Source organism: Triplophysa rosa, linkage group LG22 (genome assembly GCF_024868665.1).
Source record: "Triplophysa rosa linkage group LG22, Trosa_1v2, whole genome shotgun sequence".
Lineage (NCBI taxonomy): Eukaryota > Metazoa > Chordata > Actinopteri > Cypriniformes > Nemacheilidae > Triplophysa > Triplophysa rosa.
The window spans coordinates 8,125,464-8,148,787 of record NC_079911.1 but is presented as its reverse complement, the minus strand read 5'-3'; the positions used below and the strand labels follow the sequence as shown (position 1 = coordinate 8,148,787).

At 39.4% G+C, this 23,324-nt stretch overlaps 1 protein-coding gene across 1 annotated transcript in view; it reads left to right on the top strand.

The window, feature by feature from the left end:
• The first annotated feature begins 3,093 nt into the window (after positions 1-3,093).
• The window catches only part of LOC130546200 (leucine-rich repeat transmembrane neuronal protein 4), a 116,745-nt gene continuing 96,514 nt past the window's right edge, over positions 3,094-23,324 (top strand). The window contains exons 1-2 of the mRNA XM_057321332.1: positions 3,094-3,718; positions 8,264-9,828. Of these exons, the coding sequence (XP_057177315.1) occupies positions 3,715-3,718; positions 8,264-9,828 (1,569 nt within the window). The 5' untranslated portion in view covers positions 3,094-3,714. The remainder of the gene's footprint in view (positions 3,719-8,263; positions 9,829-23,324) is intronic.

Genomic DNA, 23,324 nt, shown 5'->3' with positions numbered 1-23,324 from the left:
AGCTTAGTTTTTCAAGCAACAAAGAGTTCCCGATTCAATCTGCTCTACTTATTAGATCTGTAACCATCTATAGGTCTTTATTGCCGGTGGCCACATAAAGAAAATGTACATTTTAGTTTGTGCTTTAGTAAGAACAGAACATTCTCCTCTGCAACAGGTAACATTCAGAGGTGTTATGAATTTATTGAAAAGGAAGTGTTATAGTTTGATAATAACCAATATTGTATTCTTTGTTCCGCTTTTTTTTTTAAATCAGCCAAGCTTACACAGTGGCGCTTGTTATTCTACAGCACATTGGCTTACTCTGACGCGAAGTCAATACTTTAAAATGCTAATGGCACTTGATTATCGCCAAAGCCCCGGATTTAGTTTTATGTTCCCTCATCCCCGTGATGTAAATCCAGACAGCCGTCTGAACGTAACTCCAGTAAGTGAAGCGAAGGAAAGACAGTACTGTAAGCGGGGTGAAAGCGTTATATGGGACATTTAAGGGCAGCTGCCAGCATCATAACTTCACAGGGCATTAATTGTTTCACCGCTGTCAGCGAGATTGCCTCCGCTCGTTGAACCCTGGCCAAGGAGCGGCCCATCAGCCAAATTGGAGACCAGTTGGTATGCAAGTAAGAGTTCCAGGGAATGATGTTTTCGCATTACAGAGCGAGGTGTCAGCCTCAATTCTAGAAAATGTGCTTAGGCCAGGTAGAATTTCTGTCAGTGGTAATATTCACAGCGCTGACTCGAAATGTGGAAATGCCAAATTCTACCTTTTCCCAAAATGACAGTCGATCAATACATGTAAGTGGTGAGAGTAAATCTTTATAGTGTTTTCAATTAATAATGTTCATTTATCAGTAAAGACTGTTTATAGGCGGTGACCATTTGTACTTTGTTTGGGGGTTTGAACAAAACTATATAACGTCCTACAAACATGAATATTGAATAATAATAAGGCATAGTTTGCACAAAATGATCACACTTTCATCATTAGTTCACCCTCATTTCTTTCCAAACTTGTATGAGTTTCTTTCTTCTGCAGAACACAAAAGAAGATATTTTGAAGAATGTTGGTAACCAGACAACATTGGCCCCCATTGACTTCCATTTTATGGACACAAAACCACAGAGACATTTCTCAAAATATCTTCTTTTGTGTTCTTCTGAGAGTCATATACAGTTTTTAAATGACATCAGCATGAATAAATTATGACAAAATTTAAGTTTTTGTGTAAACTATCCCTTTAGGTTTGAATGTGATCTGACTTGTTTTTTCTCATGCATGATAAAAACAATTAGGCCCAACCAAAAAAAGTAATAATCCAGTACACCCTAGCAACTGCATAGCAACGCACTAGAAACCATTTAGAACACCCTAGCAAACGCATACAGCGTTTCTCTGGCGACTACTAAAAATGCACAAATCTAGTGTCTGGTTTGATGTAGGTGGAACACAGAAGATGTGTGATTAGAACATTTACAAAATTCATGGAAAGCATTTGTGATCCTGAGGTGATTAAACCAAGCGCTCTGTAACACACTCACGGCAGCATGACCTCTTTCTGAACTGTTGATAAAGACTGCAGCTGTCTGGCCTCGATTTCCAGGCAATTGTACAATTGCCTAGGCTCAGTTTACTGACAAAAAAAGGATATATATTCTCTTAAAATAAAGCAAGGATTTGTTTGAAACGCAACCATACACAATTCCAAATACGTAAATTTCTAATAATAATGAATGGTTATTTATACTATGTGTCCATAAAAAAAAAAGAGAAAATAAAATATCTCTCCAGTTTTGTGTTTAATCAGCATTTCTGCATGTAGCCAACAAATAAATCATACCTGTGTCCTGTGTCCTATCTTTCCTATGTGACAAAGCAAAATGCTATTTTAAATTGTAAATATTAAAATATTAAAAGAATATATTAACAGTGTGTTTTCTACTTTTTTGCTGTCACACCACAGGACACATGTTCAGTATATTTGTCAATTACCCATAACCACGGAAAAAATAAGAGACTGTTCCAAATTTTCCTTTAATCAACATTTCTAGATGTATTGTGGCCATTCCAGTGTCTGTTGAATTTTAGCAAAATGAAAGCTCAGGAAGGTTATCACATAAAAAAATAATGTTTGAACTTTTCCTAAATACATGTACAAATTTTACTGTTATATTGCTTAAAAGTGAATCTAAACTTGTTTTCTTTGCAATATTTGAAGTCTGAAAAAATACAGAGAATCTTTTCTGTTATTTTCACCTGTTTCTCCATTTTTCTGCAAATAAATGCAAATAGAAACTAATAGTTTCTATTTGAAATGCTGGAGAAATATTGTTCACAAAATGAAAGAAAAATGACCATTTTACCTATACACATACCTAGTAAATAAAAAAAAAACTCAACATAATTTTTAAAATGGTCTCTTTTTTAAGCATTGGCCTTGGTCAATCAGTTCACTCAGCCTTAGGAGGTTAAATACCTTTGTTCACAGCCTTGTTATTTTGAAGGGGACACTTGATGGACAGAAATTACAGGGTGGTGCTAATGATGAAGCAGGAAATAGCAGTGCCAATCAAACATTTGCCTTGCACTGGAAGACAAGCGCAGCCAATCAGATTCCCCTCTGTGTGAGACCCCATAATAATTGATTGTCATTGTTGAATTTAGACGGAAATGTCAGTCAAACCTTTCACACTGAGCAATGCGGATATTTCTATTATAATTATAAAGGACATGTTAGGGTGTTGTTCAACATTTAAACCAGTCATTTATTTTAAAAAGTCAGTAATTGGACGTTGTCCAGTCAATATTAGTCCAGGTCCATGTGTCATTTAGATTTCAATAAGGTATAAGGCCAGGAAATAACTACTCTCTGTTGCTGGCTTGTTTGTTTGTTTGTTTGTTTTTCCTCATATACGTAGGCCTACTGGTCTCTATCTTGTTTTGAGTGTCACCCACTCATTTTCCCTTCGCCTGGGAGAAAAATGATTAGAGATTGTTGCAGGAAATGTCAGTTCGCCAGAAGAGGGCATTCCGATTCTGTCTGACAAAGTTATGGTGCGACAGGCAGTCGTGGTTAACCACTCACAACCCTGCTGCATCTCTCTCTACTGTCGGGAACTGTACAGATGAGGAGAAACATTCCCGATGGAGTGGAATACACTTCAATACAATTCCAAACTGTATAACATTAGTGCATTGTTTTAGGAGCAGATGGAAATCTCATAGACATCACAATGCCGATTTCTTTCTAAAATGATAAACGGTTTGCCTTCTCTAAACAGCATCCTTTCGGGAAAGACAGAATTTGCGCAGTGTGCTATGATGGAATATCGTCGGAAAGGGCTTGCGGGGATTTCCATAAGTTTGACTTGTGGTAAATAACTTGGATTGGGAACCGCGCGTCTCCGGCGACTCAACGCGTAATTTTAGGATGTAAATGGGTTCTTTCTGTTCCGCTGGATATTTATTATGAAACCACGGCGTGTCTGATTTTGTTTTGAGGAGAACTGAAAGACATGATCAGTGGTCAGTTAGGAGAGACTGGCATCAACGGATACGAGGAAGATTTCCCGCGTCTGTTCTGCGGTGGAAGGCTACAGGCGGAAGCGAGCGCGTTAGAACCGAAGCATCTGAAGAGAGCGCGTGCCATGCCGTTTCGGGTGTCGGGCGGTAGAAAGCTGTAAAACCTGTGGTCAGGAGTTGACTGAGACGCGGTGATGGGTAAGTTTGCGAAAGATCACTTGGTCCCAAGTGAAAACTATATTTTTCTAGGACATACACAGTAAAGGGCAAATAAAATATTATTGAAAAAAATATCAAAACTGTAGTTTTAGTAACCCACGTTAAATTGTACACCTTATTTGCCGTGTTCGTATATTAAAACTGCGGATGCATATAAATGCAGGCTATGTTCTCATCTTTAGGCATGCAGTGCATACGATGTTGGTTTTGTTGCATGCATTTATTTTGCATACACATCTGACCTTGTAATCGCATGCTTTAGAAATCCTGTTGTATAATGTTTTGTCTGAGCATTCGTTTATTTGATTGGCTTCTCCATCCCTCACTGTTTTAAAGAGCAGACCGATGCCGGATCAATTGATTGACACCGGAATCGGACCTCATTTTTGGAAGCAAAGCAACTTTTTAGCTCGAGTCTGTGTGCATTGATAGTTTAGGGCACATTGGTAGATCCAGCCACATCACATGGTGAACCTGACTAGACTGCACATTTTCTAACATGTTAGGATCACATTTCGTGCACGCATCATTGTGCGTCCGTGTGGGCGCGTAAATGCGCACGCAACGCTTGGATAGCTGAATGTGTAGTTGTACCGTTTGCATGATTCTAGTTATATGCACTCTATCATTGTAAAATGAAGGCACTGTCTGCGTTGCTTTTATGTGCCGAGAAAATAAGAACGCATTGCATGAGTGTTTAAAGTGTCGGTAACTTCAGGTCTTATTGCGTTTTGTAAAGGACGCATGCTGTTAATCATGTTTTTTTCTAATTCTCTTACCCTTTATTTAACAACACACTGCTATTAATCGTAAACTACAGACCTTCCCATGGCCGCATTAGGGTACTTGATGCTCTCCATCAATTTACAGGAGCTATTTGACAGATATGCGACCTGCTCTGATTGTTATTCGTTCGCAGCGCGCGCGGCGAGATGGCCTTTCACAGCTCGTAAAACGATGAGCTATGCTCGCTGCTTTGCGGCACTGTAGAGGGAGAACCTGACAGCAAACATAAAATAACTAACCTGGCAAATTTTTGGAGCTTCTCCGCAAAGGCTATATGTGTAGGTCTATAGGGGCCGTATCGTTTTTTGCCAAGAGAAGAAAATATACAGTTGCTTCTAAAATAAGAAAAGTGGCAGCGCAGGTTTGGAAACAAATTCGTTTTCATTAGATCTCACTTGGGTCATTAAGTTTATCAGCATCGTTTCATTAGTAAATGTCATTAAACTTATTCAGGCTGATTATATAGTTGATATGTATTGAGCTAGTGACGCAATTGCTTTTATGTGGGTGCAGCTTACCTGCGTGCCAGTGGTTTGCATGGATAACAGCACCTTTGTTTTCTCTTTGAATTTGTGGACCACTGTCGTTGATCGTGTAAAGAAATTATTACATACAGTTTCAAATGTATGAATATCATTCCAGTAGGTAACAACAAAACATTTGTTGCAAGGAAACAATAAAACAGTCGACATACTGTTGACAAGTTAAACACTTTTTGGTTGTTGGGACATAATTGGAAGCACACCTGTAGATATTCAGTGAAACACCTGCATCAACCTGTGGGAAACATTCATTAAAAATCACTTTGGGTTTAGCAGAGGCCGCTTTTGGCATCTTAATTTGTGTACTGCTGCAGCAGGCACTGCTTTTAATAAATTACTTTTTAACCATTAATACAAAATGCATCCAAAATGATGTGTAGGATAGACACATTATCCCACATCCATTTACATTGTCCTGTGATTCGTGTGTTCTTTGACCTATGGCATACTACACTTACAGTATAACAATAGCTAAATTCACTCTGTTATGTTTTTAAAAATTACAATTTTATGTTTTTATGCTTTTTTATGTCATATTCATACATTTTTAAGTGTGACTTAGGTGTCCGAGTGATTTTCGGCATTATTGTGTATTGCAAGGTTCATGATTATTCAAACATGTTGGTACTAATAAGCTTTTAATGTTGTCCTGTGAATATCTCATTTTCAAAATTAGAGAACAGTTTCTGGCAGAAACGCTTTAAAGGTATAGATTCCACAGAACGTGGCATTTTTGAAAATATTATTTGGATGGGTTTGAAATCGTTTTGCCTAAAAGCAAAATAGTTGCTGTGATATTTCATAACCACCTGTATGAATTCTTGTTATGGCAATATTAATGTGCCGTGCCTACATCTTTTGCTGATACAGACAGATAATGCCTTAGGATTATGATTTCAGAAGTTATTTCTAACTATAGCTTTGTAAAAGTGTTTGGTATGTTTCTATGTCAGGCACCGAATCGAAACCCTTTCATAACAAAACAGTGCAGCTGTGAAGGCCAGAAAGACCAAGCACAAATGATAAAATCCCATATACTGAGACCTTCAAGCACAGAGAATGTGTATTTTACCCAGACCTCTGACCGCTAATGTTTGGTTGAGGATTCACTGCTGATATAAGGTCGCTTTCACACTTGAAGTTTAGTTCGGAACGGGGCGTGGTTCGCATGAAAAATCGCTAATGTGAAGCTGTCAAGCGAACCCGGGTGTGCACCTGGCTACCGAACCCGAGACTACCTGAAGGAGGTGGTCTGAGTTCGGTTGCTCTCGAACTGTGGGGGGGTTCGCATGATTATGAAAGCAACACGGACCCGGGTGCGCACTTGATGAGGAAGTAAAGTGACCTGCGCATGCGTTTATTCCGATTACGATGCATTTCCTTCAATAAAACACATGTAAGAGATGATAGTGTTGATGTTTTACCTTGGATTGGAGCGAGAGTGCAGGCTGCATCATATTTCAGGGTTGCGAGTGGAATCAGAGCGGCAGGTCAATGGTAATCCACCGTTTCCTCAAAATAGTCTGTTTGCAAGCAGCAGAAAGCCGTCTGCATGCAACGCGCATACAGTAAACCCAAAAGTCATTTACTCTGCTGCGCATGATAGCACCAAATTAATAAAAACACAATCTATTGATGCGTGTTCTGTTTTCTGTCATGCGCAGTGCACATTTTTGATGACGTAAGACGAACGCAAACGCACCAGGGTTCGACTGAATCAAGTTGAGTCTGAAACCAAACCAACGCTGCGGGGGGCGCCGGGAACAATCGCACTCAAGTTCGGACTGCAGCAAACAAGCCCAATCTGAAAACACCCTAAGACATCACATGCCCACACCTTTTTATTTTCACAAACGCAACACCAATGTTTCCTATTTGCATTAGGTAAAAAATGGATAAAGGCTGGCAGTAAAAGCAGATTTGTTTGACTGACAATCATTTAGATTATAATTAGGGTGTAATAGGATGGCCGAAGCATCTCTCAGGATACTTGCTTTCATGCTGTAGTGGGCTTGTGTCCAAGCTTATTGTAACACTGGCTTGTACTGATAGCATGTTTACTATTGCCAGAAAGGAGAATTAAACAACAAGCCATGACTGGATTGATTTCAACAATCACCATTGTTAATTGGGTCCCGTGCGGTATCATATTCCAGTGTAAATGTAATACTTCAAGGGTGTATAATCGCTGAACAATTACAGAATTTCCCTTTTAATTAGTCATGTTAATTCCTGCTTTGAAACTTCTCTGAAATATTCTAAGCACTATGGTATACATTACATTCTGAAGTTGAATTGAATGCCGAGCTAATCCATCTTCAAATGGAAAGTTCACCCAAATAGGAAAATTCTGTCATTATTTACCCCCCTCAGGTTGTTTCATACCTGTGTGACTTTTTCCGTGCCAGTCAAGAAGAAGAATGTCAGTGACTGACACCCAGTCGCCATTTGCTTTTCATTGAATAGTTTTTCTTTAGAATGGAAGTAAAACCTTACCGAGGCTGTCAGTCACTAGTATTCTGCTTTTCTGGTCTATGGACGAATAAAATTCATAGAGTTTGAAACAGTGAGTTGGAGTGGGAAAGGTTTTTACTAATGTTTTTCACCATACTGATAGCTAATATTTTTATATTTGGCAGTTTAATTACCAATGTGAGGTCTCTTTCAAGTTTTTAACCACACGTAAGATTTCTATAATTTTCCATAGACAGGTAAGTGCAGCTTTCAAATGTGTCTACTCCGTAATGCTCCATATATATATCTAATAAATGGGCAATGAAGTAAATAAATGAAAACTAAAATATAATGACTTTTATGTTCTATGAAGGCCCATTCCTTCTTCATTTGTTGGATTTCATTGCTTCTGGGTTGTGCATTTTAATCATTTTAAGTATGTTGTCCTTTTTTGTCACATCCATAACATGTTTATTTCCTGCTATTTAAAAAAGAATGTATAGACTGATATTTTTCTAATGTTTAAATTCAACAGGGATTTAGTAAACTATAAACAGGTGGATCAATGTATTTGTAATAATAACATTCTCTAGGATTTCAACTCCATAATGCTGGAATTGCACACCAGAATTTTCCTTTTTGGGTTAACCAACTTGTTTCAAATCGTATCAGATGAGTTCATGCGCTTATGTTGTAAGTTAACAAAATGCTTACTTAATTTTGCTTTTCTTGTCCATTCCAGGCTTTGCCATGAGGCACCGCTGGTTTATGGTGCCACTGCTAATGCAGGCATGGTTCTCCGCCACCCCCTGCTTCGGTGATCGTCCTTGCCCTCGAAGTTGCCGATGCGATGGCAAGATCGTATACTGTGAGTCCAGCGCATTCCGTGATGTCCCTAAAAACCTCTCCGGTGGCTGTCAGGGCCTTTCCCTGCGATATAACAGCTTGGCAAGCTTAAAAGCCAGCCAATTTGTTGGCCTCAACCAGCTCATTTGGCTGTACCTGGACCACAACTATATTGCCAACGTGGATGCCCGCGCCTTCCAAGGAATACGGAGACTTAAAGAGCTGATATTGAGCTCTAACAAGATCACGCTGCTTCATAACACCACGTTTCACCTGGTACCAAATTTGAGAAACCTGGATCTCTCTTATAACAAGCTGCAAGCTCTACAACCGGGGCAGTTCCAGGGACTACGCAAACTGCTGAGCTTGCACCTGCGCTCCAACTCCCTTAAGAACCTCCCCTCTCGCCTTTTTCAGGACTGCCGTAATCTGGAGTTCCTCGACCTCGGCTACAATCGCCTCCGCAGCATCACCCGTAATTCAATGTCGGGCTTGACCAAGCTGACGGAGCTGCATATCGAGCATAACCAGTTCTCCAAAATCAACTTCTTCAACTTTCCTCGCTTCTCTAATTTGCGTGCTCTTTACCTGCAGTGGAACCGCATCCGGACCATGAGCGAAGGCCTTACGTGGATTTGGACGTCGTTGCAGAAACTGGACCTTTCAGGAAACGACCTCCAGGAGATAGATGCAGAGGTGTACCGGGCCATTCCCAACCTGCAGACGCTTAACCTGGATTCAAACAAGCTTATCAATGTGTCTCAAGAGGTCGTGGATGCCTGGGCCTCTCTCACCACTATTAGTCTGGCTGGAAACATGTGGGACTGCGGATCGGTCGTGTGTCCTCTAGCAGCCTGGCTACGAACCTTCCGCGGAAACAAGGAGATCAATATGATATGTGCATCGCCCAAAGAAGTTCAAGGCGAGAAGGTTATGGACGCCGTCGACGCCAGTGGAGTTTGCAGGATTACCTCTGCTACGCCATCGACGGTAATCGTTCCCTCCGTTCCGTTCATCGCCTTTGCTCAAACCCCAGCCAGCTCTTTTGTCCCGACCCTCAAAGCCAGAGATAGTAGAAGGGGCCAAGGCACATCCTCGAAAGACGCAACTTCTTCAGCGCCTTCTCAGCCTGCTGTCCCACCTCCCGAGCAAGACTTTGAGCCAGTTTCCTTCCACAAGATAGTGGCAGGCAGCGTTGCACTCTTCCTGTCAGTTGCCATGATACTCTTGGTAATTTATGTCTCCTGGAAGCGTTACCCCAGCAGTGTTAAGCAGCTGCAGGAAAACTCGGCTGCAGCTCGCAAACGTCGAAAAAAGTCACGGGAGACGGAACGCACGCTCAGCACGCCATTGCAGGAGTACTATGTGGACTACAAGCCTAATAACTCGGAGGCCACGGACGTGCTGGTCAACGGTACCGGACCGTGCACCTACACCATCTCCGGCTCCAGAGAATGTGAGGTATGACTCCACACCTGTATTTTTCTTCTACTATAAGTTCATTTTACTAAATTCTTCAACTGCTTTTATGGAAATTGTTGCATGTGCTGTGTTTTGATGCCCTTTATGGGGCATCGTATTTGTTTGGATAGAAGTGTATGTGTGGGAGGGATATGTTTTTGGCAGGGATATGTGTTGAGATGTTTTCTGGCACAGCATGTGGTTTGTTTAACCTCTTGACGAGGTGTTAATTAACTTACTATTAGGTCTTGTTAATTCAGATATTTTTGTGTGATAGCGGTGTGATAGTCTTCTTTAGAGCAGTACTGGTGACATGAGTGCAAGCAATTTGAGAGACAAGATTATTTTTTTGTGCTGTGGTTTGACACGATGCGCTTGTACATTGACATGTCTAATTAAATGCCTTCCTCTACCTGTAAGGCACTTTCCTGAAGTTGATAGGACATTTTATAGTATTTGTGATTTGTCAGACTCTGTCACGTCTTGATTCTTCTTATTAGCTATAAACTGTAATAAATTGAAAAATGAAAAATTATACACAATAAAAAGTCAAAATTTTGGGAAAAAGCACAAAGCTGCCTGCATTTAAACTACAAGGTCTAATGCACAGAATTGATCATTTTACACATACACTTTTTAGTCCCACCTTGCATTCTTACAATTAACTGCAAATTGCATTTCAACAAAAAAGTGCATTTCCTCGTTCACACGGTGCAGCTTTGTGTGAACGAGGAACTGCACTTTTTTGCACATATATGCATGAGCATATAAAAGCTCGATAGACATCAGCCTAATATTGCATGACTACCGAACAGAGTCAGTATTCTATTCTACAGAGACAAATACTGTTGAAATACCGATGTTTTTATATTTTTATTGTAGTTTTGACTTTCTTTCAAACTACCAATCCTCATTCTTCAGTCCAACATCGTGTGTGCTGAACTACTCCCAAAACTCAAATGAATAGTCTTTGAGGAGCTTCAAATGCATCCCGCTACTAAAGAAAACCTTTTTAGCATCCTTCTAATTCTGAATCACTGGTTCTTTGAGCACGGTTTGATCCATGCTCAGTTAGAGTGAAAGACAGCAATGATGGTTCTTTCCTCTTTTTCCTCTCTTCTGTTCCTCAAGATCTTCCCGAGGCAATGAGAACGTTTTTAATGACACCCCCACTTCCAAGAGCCTTTTTTTACTTCTCTATGTTTTGCTTTATTTCTATTTTTCACCCTCTTATCTTCGCTTCACACTCTTCCTCTCCACGTGACTCATCTTTCTCACATTTTCTTTCATTCTACAACAGATTCTGCAGTAGAAATGTACAAAACACAGATTCTTCAGTCTATCAGTCAGGGCTCTGCTGACGCGTGTGCGTGTTGACAGCCGGGGTCAATTGACGCTGTTTAAGGAGCCGGTTTTGTCTGTGGTTTGTACAGGTTTGCTATATTTACATGCCTTCGTTGTTGTCCCAAAGGGTAGCCGCTACATTTATTCTCCAGGGGTGCGAAACCTGTCAGTAGTGCAGGAAGGTGTCATTAGAGGCAGACGGCGCCTCTGGCAGAGCCATGATAGGGGCGAATGTGCTGGTGGCAAGTGGGACAGGCTTGAGGGAAACAAGAAAGGCTGGTAGACAGGCCAGCAGACCGATTGGCATGATGCTGGACAGGCAAACAGGTAAGTCAAATCAACTCACAGGAAGTGAAGACAATAAAGGAGGCAAGAACAGAGAGAGAGACAGAATGACATTCTGACAGCCATGCTGACCTCTCCGCATGGGTCCCTGTCCACTCTCTGATGTGCCACCTCAAAGCGCTTTTGGAGAGATCAGAGGTGCACATCAGAGTCCAGGAGATTGGCATGTTTTCCTTTGTGGCTTCAAGTCAAGAAACAAACTTTTTTCATATTACGTGTAAATCCCTGCAGTACGCCCCATATGCAGCAACGTTTTTTTACTTTTGTGTGATGACAGGTCTTACCAATATGTATACAAAAATCAAATAAAATAAAATACTGGTTTCCTCTCGTCTAATCGTCTCAAGAGGATAGTTGTAATTTGAATGGTTTAGTGCAGTGGTCTCCAACATGGTACCCGCGGGCACCTGGTAGCCCTTGTGAAGTCTGAGTTGCCTTTTTATATTTTTTAATTTTAATATTTATTTATTTTTCATAATACTTCCATAAAATAAGGGGTAAACATGTTTCATATAAGACAACTTATAGATAAATAAAGTTTTAGGATCTTAAAGGGTCTTAAGCAGGGGCGATTTTAGGTTTTCAATATTAGGGGGGCTCAGCCTCCAATGAGGATATAAATATATATATATATATATATATATATATATATATAGCCACACTCTAAGCACCACGTACTGTATACATTACTAAAATAAATAATTAAGAAAGAACATGCAGAAAAGCATAAAGACAAGTTATTGTTTTTCAAATGAATATCACATTAATCGGTCAATCTGCAACATTTATAATTCAAAGTGACAACAACAGCCATAAATACATATAATAAATTATGTTATAATAAAAGATATGTTTCCCTGCCATTCATTCTGATTAGCATGAGCACTGTCACTCATGTGCATGACATCTATTACATCCACAATATGTTTTAAATTAATAATAAAAATACTGAAGCGTCTGAAAAACGGCAGAGTTCTAGGTACACTTTTGTTTCCTCGGAACTCAGAATAATGAATAACACAGCCGCACCAGGCTGAACTACAGTAACTCTATCTGCCCGTCGTCGTCTTTCCGGGGCTTTCAAAACTACCGTCAACTCTCTATAACTTAGGTGCAGAAAAATCAAACAGCACATCATCATGAATGACACATTTCTGTGCGCTACAATATCATCATGATCGTTTTCTAAAGTATGCCGTCATTGGTGTGAAGTGATGCTTTCATTTTGCTGGAGGTAACGTAAACAACTAACGTTAGTTAACGAGGGGTGAACGCAGACAAAAATTTTTTAAAAGTGGATGGGAAAGGGTCTTGTATCGCTCCCGCATCATATTAAGATGGATTTATAACAAAGAATGGCAAAAATGCAGATGTCATGTTAATGCACACACCTTGTAACGTTACTCTGCTTATGACGTCCACTCAAATGTGCTGCTGTGAACAGAAGAATGCGCTAAATAACGCAGCCTAACGCCGTTTTCATAATAAGAGGTTTAAAGGGGACTATAAAGCGATCTCGAATTCTTGTACAGATTACATTATTACTCACAATATTTTAGGGGGGCTAAGCTAGAACTTTAGGGGGGCTTTAGCTCCCCTAAAAAGGGCCTAGCAACGCCACTGGTCTTAAGAAGGGTCATTTGAAGTGAGAAAGTGGTGCGGCTCGAGTATTCCGCGAGGTTTTAGACGCGAAATGTGAATTGGGCCTTAGAAACAAAAAAGATCTGATGACTTGAAGCCGGTAGCTACAGAAGTTTGAACTTTTCCTGCTGGAAAATCTGAGCTGACCCGTTTCGGTAATATTTTCCATTAATAATCTATAATTCTGATTTGTTTTCCTCCGTTTCCCCCTGCTGTCCTCCACACCACAGCATTGCTGCATCAACACTAATGTGGTTTGGCTTCCCTCCCGTGCAGCAAAGCGCACGTCACCCGTGATTGATGACTTCTATTCTCTCTCCGGTGATTTGGTATTCTGCGTGCGCACCTGATTTACGGGCTTTTCACATCAAGCCAACAGACTAGATTCAAACACACAGTTCAGATTGCTCCTGTCTGGAAAACCAGTGTTCTACTGATGCCTTACATTGCCTCTGTTGCGAATCACAAACAGAGTATAGGTGTGGAAGAGACTGCTAAGAGAGATTGTCCCGTGACCTCACCTTGAGAGCGGCTCTCTGTTAAACTGACATACCATTTGGACATCTTTCATCGTAAAATATAATGCCAAGATCTAATGTCTTCTTCAATCGATTTGGAACGGCAAAGGGCCTTTATCGACGGCACTAATAAAGGCTCGACTGAGGATGAGCTGCCCCTTGAATTCAGTTATTTCAGTGATGAGGCTTCCCGATATATCTCATTTAGTTGTCAGTGATGTGTTGGCCACTGATGTTCCTTCTCTCATAGAAGAATAGATGATTAACATACTGTATATTATAGGTTATATGTCTTTTTTATATTTATTATTAGGTCATTCTTGTCATGCAGTTCTGTTTGAACTCTGTGATTTATAAAAACATAATTATGCTCATGTTGTACATAAAGTCTTTTTATACAGTACAAGAACAAACACAAAGTTGATTAATTATAGCTTGATTATTTATACAATAGCAAGAAAATTATGCTGAACAGGATGAAAAAGAGCGATACTTTCATAATATAGTATCCATATGTTGTCTAACATGATGGAAGCGTGTTTTGGAGCAAGATCACAAACTTCCATAAAAAAATCCATTGCTGATATGTATTGAAGTATGATCTGTTGTTTGTTTCTTTACTAAAAGTTACTTTATGGATAATTGTAAGCTATAAACAACATATAAACTACAGTAAAAAAATTATACTTGTCTTTATAAAAATATATTTATAGATTGCTTTTGTTTTTGTTTTAAACATTTTGGGTAACACTTTACAATAAGGTTGTATTTGTTCTTGACTTATTCATTAGTTAATGCATTAGCTAACAAATAAAATTAAAAATAAACATTTAAATGTATTTTTTAATAATACGTCCATGAAAAAAGCAAAAAACGTTCACATTTCATATAACTGTGAAACATTTAATAAGTCATTCAAAATATTTAGAAGTTTACAGCATCACATGTTTATATTGTAAAATATATGTTGAATATATATAATATAGATAGACTAACAATTTTGTCCTGTGGTGTGATGGCAAAAATGTAGAAAAAAAAACTAACAATGAAGATAAATCTTTTTTATGCTGTTATATATGAAAATATAAATATTAATAATATAAGACAATGGAATAAACAGTTTGTTTTCTAAATTTTGCTGTCACACCATAGGACACGTGCGATTTATTTGTCAACTACCCATATCCAACAAGTAGCCCCCTATATTATTCCATCCCTTCAAGGTTGCCCTTGTTAACAAAAAGGGTTTTAACATTTTAAGGTCTTAAGACTAGTAAAAAAAAGCTCACACGAACTAATAATGAGCAATACTTCTACAGCAATTATTAATCTTAGTTTATGTTTATTTATTTGTACCATTATTTGTAATTTGTACCATAAGTTAATGCACAATGAACTAAAATGAACAATTATATCGGCATTAACTAACATGAACAAAGTTTGTTGGTTAATAAATGCTGAAAAGACCATTGCTTATCGTTTTTGGATTTTAGTAATGTTAACAAATACAACCTTATTGTAAAGTGTTACAGCATTTTGTTTAGATGTTGTTTTTCTATTTTAGAGAAACCCGCAATATTTTAGGGCTGCAACTAACGATTATTTGGATAATCGATTACTTTTAAGATTACTTTTTCGATTAATCATATAAAATGTAATTACATCTTTTGCTTAGAATAAGTAAATCAGATATGGGGAAAGTATACACAACTGAACTCATTAGCCTTCTCCCAAAATGTTGTGAATGTCTCCATAATTAACACACCTGGTGAGTTGATTCATGTGTGTCATATTAGAAGCAGCTGACAATAGTCTCTCCCAAACGTGGGAGCGAGGGGAGGGTCGGCCAAGGAAATATTTTTTTTTGTGCCATGAAAAGTGAGATATTAGTCATTCAAATGTAGTGAAGTACAGTAAAAAGTAAACAGAAAAAGTAATACTTAAGTACAAATACTCAAAAAGTGTACTTAAGTACAGTACTCAAGTAAATGTACTTCGTTACCCACCTCTGAACTAAATAAACCACCAAATAAGGGTATTTAGCCTATATGTACTTTGCAAAGTGCAAACGCCACAAATTGGGTTTTACTAATATAATCTTTAATTTTGTCATTTAAAACACCTCTCCCCTTTAAACTTTAAAACTGCGCAGCTTGAAGAGATGCATGCAGAACACGTCGGACTTTAAAACTGCGCACCTCGCACTGCACGGAGAGACGCACACACCGAGAGACACGTCTGACTTTAAAACTGCGCAACATGTGCCGCACGGAGAGACACGTCGGACTTTAAAACTGCGCACCTCGCACTGCACGGAGAGACGCACACACCGAGAGACACGTCTGACTTTAAAACTGCGCAACATGTGCCGCACGGAGAGACACGTCGGACTTTAAAACTGCGCACCTCGCACTGCACGGAGAGACGCACACACCGAGAGACACGTCTGACTTTAAAACTGCGCAACATGTGCCGCACGGAGAGACACGTCTGACTTTAAAACTGCGCACCTCGCGCTGCACGGAGAGACGCACACACCGAGAGACACGTCTGACTTTAAAACTGCGCACCTCGTGCTGCACGGAGAGACACGCCTGACTTTAAAACTGCGTACCTCGCGCTGCACGGAGAGACACGTTTGACTTTAAAACTGAGCAACATGTGCCGCATGGAGAGACACGTCTGACTTTAAAACTGCGTACCTTGCACTGCACGGAGAGACACGTGTGACTTTCAAACTGCGCACCTCGCACTGCACGGAGAGACGCATGCACCGAGAGACACGTCTGACTTTAAAACTGCGTACCTTGCGCTGCACCGAGAGACACGTGTGACTTTCAAACTGCGCATCTCGCGCTGCACGAAGAGACGCATCCACGGAAAACCACGTCTGCATTTAAAACTGCGCAGCTCATGCTGCACGGAGAGACACATCTAAAACGGTCATTTTAAAAGTGAAGACGACGCTCTTGATTTATAACTGCGCAGCTCGCAAGTGACGTCACAGACCAACTAATCGATAATGAAATTAGCTGACAACGAATTTCATTATCGATTATTATCGATTTTATCGATTAGTTGTTGCAGCCCTACAATATTTATTAATAAATTACTATCTGTTTGATTCGCATAAGGTCAGGCCAAAAATCTGTCCAAACCCCACTCGTGAAATAACTTTAAAATCATCTCGGTCACTTAATTGTGAAGCAGTGATAAAAGAAAACGAATAGGATTTTAATTTATTTTTTAATGTGAGATTAATATTTTATTAATCCCAGTACATCAAGACATTTGATGGGGACGTGAAAATGCACTGCATCAAGGAAATGACCCCATTGCAGCTGCAACATCTTTACATTGTGGCGTTGTGAGCTTATAAATCATACATCTCCTACTCGCAATAAACAGGATGTTATAAGGCCATCACACTGTCAGGCCCATTGGGACTATCGTGTGTATGTGCAGAAATAGAGGTGCATCACTGGGCATGTTTTTGAAGGCTGCTCATTCAATATTAATCTTTTAGTTGTGAGCAATTAGGCCAGCGGCGTCACGTTTTGGCTTTTCGTACATTACGTTGCCGTCACATTTGCATTAAAAGCTTAACCTGTCAGACCGTGATGTGTTCCGTGGATTTTAAATTGCTCTAATTGCTTTTGTGGGGGAAAAAAAGTTTGCTTTAGTACAGCAGTGGTAAGCCTACAACAAGGGCATTAATCATCATTAGACTCAACAAATTTTAGTTAACAAATGGTGTTGAACAGTACCTTTGACCTCTCCGAATAATGAAAATGCACTAATCCTCCCAACAGACAAAGATGCGAGACGGAGATTAACGGTTTTGCTACAAATCTAGTTAGCGGTTCAGAACGGGCTCAAAACTAGTGAAATGAACTCAAAGGGAGAAAGGTAAAGGAAAAACAAACACGATTAAGTTCTGCCTGCTGATCACTAAAAAAAGAATAAACCGTTTTGCGCCAAGGAACAAGTTGTAAACTGTGTTCATTTTCTAAATAAGCAGTTAAGCGTCCAATTTCTGCCGCACCAAATGAAATTGCAGAAATTTCTTACTCCATTGGTCCACAGACAGATGTCCCGCCTGAAACACTTGCCATGGGTGATGCGTCAAGTCAGTTTGGCATTCAAACAGCAATTTTCAATGTGTTTGCACATTTTGGGGGGAATTCAACACGAGTGCCTTGCTTACAGATGGCTCTGTGCATTAAACTGGGATATGGGTGTGTATTGAACCATCCAGCCTTGCGTGTTTCACTTCTCAATAAAACTGTAGTTTGAAAGAACGCAGTGCCCCGAAAAATGAAAAATACAGTCTGTGCTTCCTAGTGGTTTCCAACACTGTTCCTGGAGGATCTCCAGTATACTTTGGATGTCTCCCTATAGCTGACGTTCCTATTTCAGGTCTTGAAGCTTCACTAATGAGCTGATGAGTTGACTCAGGTGTGTTTGGCTAAGGAGAAATCCGAAATGTTTAATCCTGGAGGTCCTCCAGGAACAGGGATGGAAATCACTTGTAGAAAGCATCACCCTGCAGATGACGCTGTTTAAAAAGACAAGAATCTTCTCTAATGGAGAAAAAGCTAGCAGAACAGATCCATCTCACTCTGACCTGATAGTCACAGCCCATTTAATTTAGCACCAATCATGGTTTTTAACGTCTGTGGAGTGCATTATAATTTATAGGGATTATCATAAACTGGCCTGCATCTTGGCACAAGGGCATTCCGGCCGCCCGTGTCAAAATGAGTTTTTGACAGCAGGCCTTGACGTCAATCATCACCGGATAACCATGCTTTTCCCCCACCTCTTTGATTTTGTCCCCCCATCTTCAGGTTGGCAAAGCTTTGGCACCCGATAAATATGTATGTCCAGTTTTTGGCCAAGGACCCTGCATAGTGAACGGAGTTTGCTCTGTTGAGCAGGGAGGAGGAACACAACCAACAAGGGCTCTTGCGACAAAAGTGGCCCCTCGTGTTAGCGAAGACCGGTGCAATTGAGGCGTGAGTGTTTCTTTTTTTTGGAGGGGTGGTTGGTTATTGGGATTGTTAAAGAGGGTTGTTTTCCTTCCCAGATGGCTTGTTGTAACTCACTGTTATGGAAAACAAGTTGAAGTGATGCTTAATTAGATCGAACGGAGGGTTTGGACTGAGTTGTCTTTATAAAACATAGATGTTGTTTAAGAGGCTTTCGCAAATGACAGTCTGAGCAGAGATGTACAAGCGTCTTTGGCAGAAAAGAACGCGAGGAACCGCGATAATTTGATGGCTCATCCACGTTTGACCTTTAAGTTCCATATGCCTTCAGCGTTCTGAGAAAGCACTAGACTTGAGCAAACATCATGTATTTTGCTAATGGTTCATTTACAATTTCAACGTGCACTTTGAAGTAGCGGTTCTTGAGCTGTGCGTGAATCACTGACCGCCGGGCGTCTGTAGCATTACTGTAGAAATTAACAATGCTATGAAATTATGGCTATATATGTAAATAAATGTTTTAAATTGAAATGAATTACATGATATAGCATTTTATTCATTAAAATTAATGTCATTCATTAATATTGACTGAGAAAAGAGAAAAATTACACAAATGGATATTATTTAAAGGGATGCTTCACCCAAAAATGAAAACTCAATCATCCTTTACTCACCCTTTAAGTTGTTCCAAACCTGTATATATATGTATATATATATATCTGCTCTCTCTCTCTCTCTCTCTCTGTATAAATATATCTATATGTGTATATTTGTTTTGCTAAACACAAAAAAGATGTTTTGAAGAATGTGGCAAACCAGATTGCTCTGGGGCACCATTGACTACCATATAAACTTTCTTCCTACCATGGTAGTCAATGGTGCCCCAGAACTGTTTAGTTAAAAACATTCTTCCAAAAATGTTCAGCAGAACAACTATTTTTTACAGATTTGGAACAATTTAAGGGTGAGTAAATGATGCCAGAACTTAATTTTTGGAGGGTGAACTATCCCTTTAAAAACATTTTTGCGGGCACAATATTGTGGAACTCAGTGTATTGTTTATTTTGTGTGTGTGTATTTATGCAACATTTGCACCGCAGCTCAAATCATCTCCGATCAGTTTTTATAAATCACAGAGAACAGATAGAAGCCAAATTGAATAAACGCATTATCGGCACTAAACACATTTAATTAATCGCATGCCTTAACACATTAACAAGTCTAGTCAATAGCAATCGTAACTATTTAATTTTATCCCTTTACCTTCTGCTCACTTGCGCTGCTAACCGAGCTAGCACAGAGCGGAATTTCACGCTTTTGCAATTACGTTCCAAAGGCCATAGCCGGGAAATGTGTCCAACAACAACGCGATGTGTTTTATGAGGGGATGGAGGGTGATGCTGGCAGTGCGAGAGGCAGACAGAAAGCTTAATTAATCCAGCCTCCGTTAATTAGCCTCTGTCCCTTTCATTATGGGCTTTCCAATGCACTCGTTCTCGCTTTATTCCTCTCCCTTTCTTTTTTCACAGCCTGTATCTGTCCCTCCGTTTCTCTCCTTCCCAGGTTCCCTCCCTCTCTTTCTCCCCTTGCTTTGCGAGGACGTCGGCAATATGCTTCGGTGTGATAAACAAGCTCTCTCTGTCAGAAAGGGCGACGGAGGCCGACGGCAGAGGCGCCCAAGCCCCGCGCTCCACGTACGGAAGGAGAGAGAAACAAAAGCACAGCTGCGGAACGATATCGAGTGCTTTTTCTGACCGCGCATTGTTTCGTAAGGAGCTCGGTGGAACGGGAGAGGCGGTCATTGTGTTCCGTCTGGCTCTCGGCCCTTTGGCTGGAGACCTCCGTGTGCTCGTGTCGATTAGGATCATGTCATAGCTTGAGCAGGCATTTGGCCCAGTGGGCACACACGGGGCCTTCGGCTCTCGAGAACATGGCACATGGTGGGCTGGAGCATGTTTCCCATTTGGAGGCTCGGCACAGAGCAAAAGATGAATAAACGTCTGATTATGATTATAGTGCAGCCGTCCCGGAAAGAAATAAAGGCTGGAATTAGCGGAATTTCAAATGGCAGGACTACATACTACACAAAAGAAAGAAAGAATAATAACTCTTGTATGATGGTCATGTTTTTGTTACTCAGCCAATGTTCAGCAGCATTACTCAGTGTTTGAATCTATACAGCCATAAAATTTATGTAAAATACTTTACACATTTACTTTTTTTCCAATTACTTAACAAGCTTAAGGTTAATTTTAGACATTTTCCTCTGTTAGATCACATTTATTAAGAAGCCCCTTTTTGTTCTTTTGTAAAAAAGAAAAATCGGCAACACTTTACAATACGTTTTTTATTTAGGCATTTGTTAACATTAGTAAATGCATTAACTAACATGATCTAACAATGAACAGTATAGTTTTTCAACATTTAGTAATCCTTGTTAATGTTATTAATGTCAATACAACTATTCATGTTAGTTTATGGTGCATTAACTAATGTTAACAGATACAACTGGATTTTAAACATGTATAAGTAAATGCTGAAATTAAGATGAATAAATGCTGTTAAAGCATTGTTCATTGTTAGTGCATGTTAGCTAATGCATGAACTTGTTAACAAATACAACCTTATTGTAAAGTGTTACCGAAAAATCTGTTATATGGGGTGACGAAACATGTTCAGGTTGAGGTTGAAAAACAATCACATCTTTTTGATATGGAAAACGGGCCCACATATGCATATACCACACAAGGGTTAAATTTCAAAGTAATTTAATTTTGTTGTACAGTTTGGTTTGGGTTATTTTGTCTGTATTGTTAAATTAATAGCTTTTTCTCAGTTTGAGCACACACAAAAAGTCGCACTCCAAAATCTTCATTGGAGTCCACATGTAAGTCATATGATGCAGTTGATTTGTTCGAGATTATTTTATGATTAGTTATGATCAGTTAAACTTGAAAACCAGCTTTGTTCGAATTGTGAATTAATCGTTCGGTCCAGTTTGTGAGCTGAATCGATACGTTTTTGCAGTTTGTTCACTAAAAAAATAAAAAAATGTATGCAGGAATGACACGAGGTTGAGCAAATAATTCATTTTTATTATTGAAATCATGGAATTAATATTGAAGTTTTATGGCTTAAATGGTCTGTGTACCTTCTGGCCCTTTAATATTCAAATGAAAAGCGGATATAAAAAATGAAAATGAGAGTTATTTGATCATCTTTTAATAATTCAGAACCTTGCTACAAAAACAAGTTATTTCGTGATTTCTATTTGTTTCGCGATTTGTTCTGTTAACTCCCCCCTTCTCTCTAATGCCACCTGCTATTGGCTGTCAATAACAAATAGCAAATCATGATCTCATCTGTGATAGAAACTAACACAAAATTGGCTATTTCAACAAAAAAGGCCTTTGGTATGAGAACTGTTTACAACAGCTTGCTTCAAAAAGAGATTAGTCTGATTAAAGAAATAGAAGCTATTTCATGAGGTCCATGAAGTCCAAACTCTTTTAAAAACGTTTCGTCTTCTGCACGAGGAAATAATTGGAAAATAATTTCTAATAGATAATGAAGATAATTAAGAAGCAGAACCCTATCTACATCTCTGCCAATGGTCCACTGCATGATAAATATCTTCAGACAGTTTTTCTTTTTTTAAAGGAGGTCTATTTGCGTAACAAGGTCATCTTACCTCCCCCCTCCACCACCAGGGCACTCTCGATATCTCTCCTTTTCTTTCTTTATCGTCACGCATACTTTTTTATCTTTAGAGGAGACAGATTCAGGAAGGTTGAGGAAATGACACGCTGAGTACGGTGGAGCCTTTATTGTGGAGGAGAGGTGATGTGGGAAATGACCTTTCGAGTTCTGTCTCAGACATTTCTACCCTGATGCCTTAACACGTTTGTGATGGACGGCTTGCCGTGTGAGTTTAAATGGATAGCTCAACCAAAAATAAAAATTCTGTCATCATTTATTCACTCGTGTTATTTAAAACCTGTATATGACTCTGTCTTCTGTGGAACACAAAAGGAGATATTTTGAGAAGTGTCTCAGTGGTTTTGTGTCCATACAATGGAAGTCAATGGAAAACAATGTTGTTTGGTAACCAACGTTCTTGAAAATCTATTCACTTGTGTTCTGCAGACGTAAGAAAGTCATACAGATTAAAAAAAAATATTAGGGTGTATAAATGTCATCATCACATCATGCTCTTTGCTCTCATTGACACTCATTACAGTTCATGAAATAATAAGACTTCATATTATTAATAAAGAAGTCAATTTTGTGTCAGTCATCATCATTGCCATAACCTAAAAAAGAGCAAGTTCTTTTATTTTTCACTAAGGAGAGAAAATCATGCATTCTTAATGACATGAGGGTGTGTAAACGGTGACCAAAGTTTCATTTATTGCTTAAAAAAATTATAAGTTAGTCCCAGAACACATTCATTGGCATTCAGGGTTTATCTCGTACATTCCACTTGTCTTGAGAAAGATGCAAGTACAAGAGAGCAAGCTCATGAAGCCCTTATTCCTAGGGTGACTTCACATCAGGACTGCAGCTCAGAGAGCAATCTCAATGGCAATGAGGTCGAAAAACAGTCCCTGCTCAGAGTGGGAGGCCGACATGACTAAGCCATCACTGGAAGTGTTGT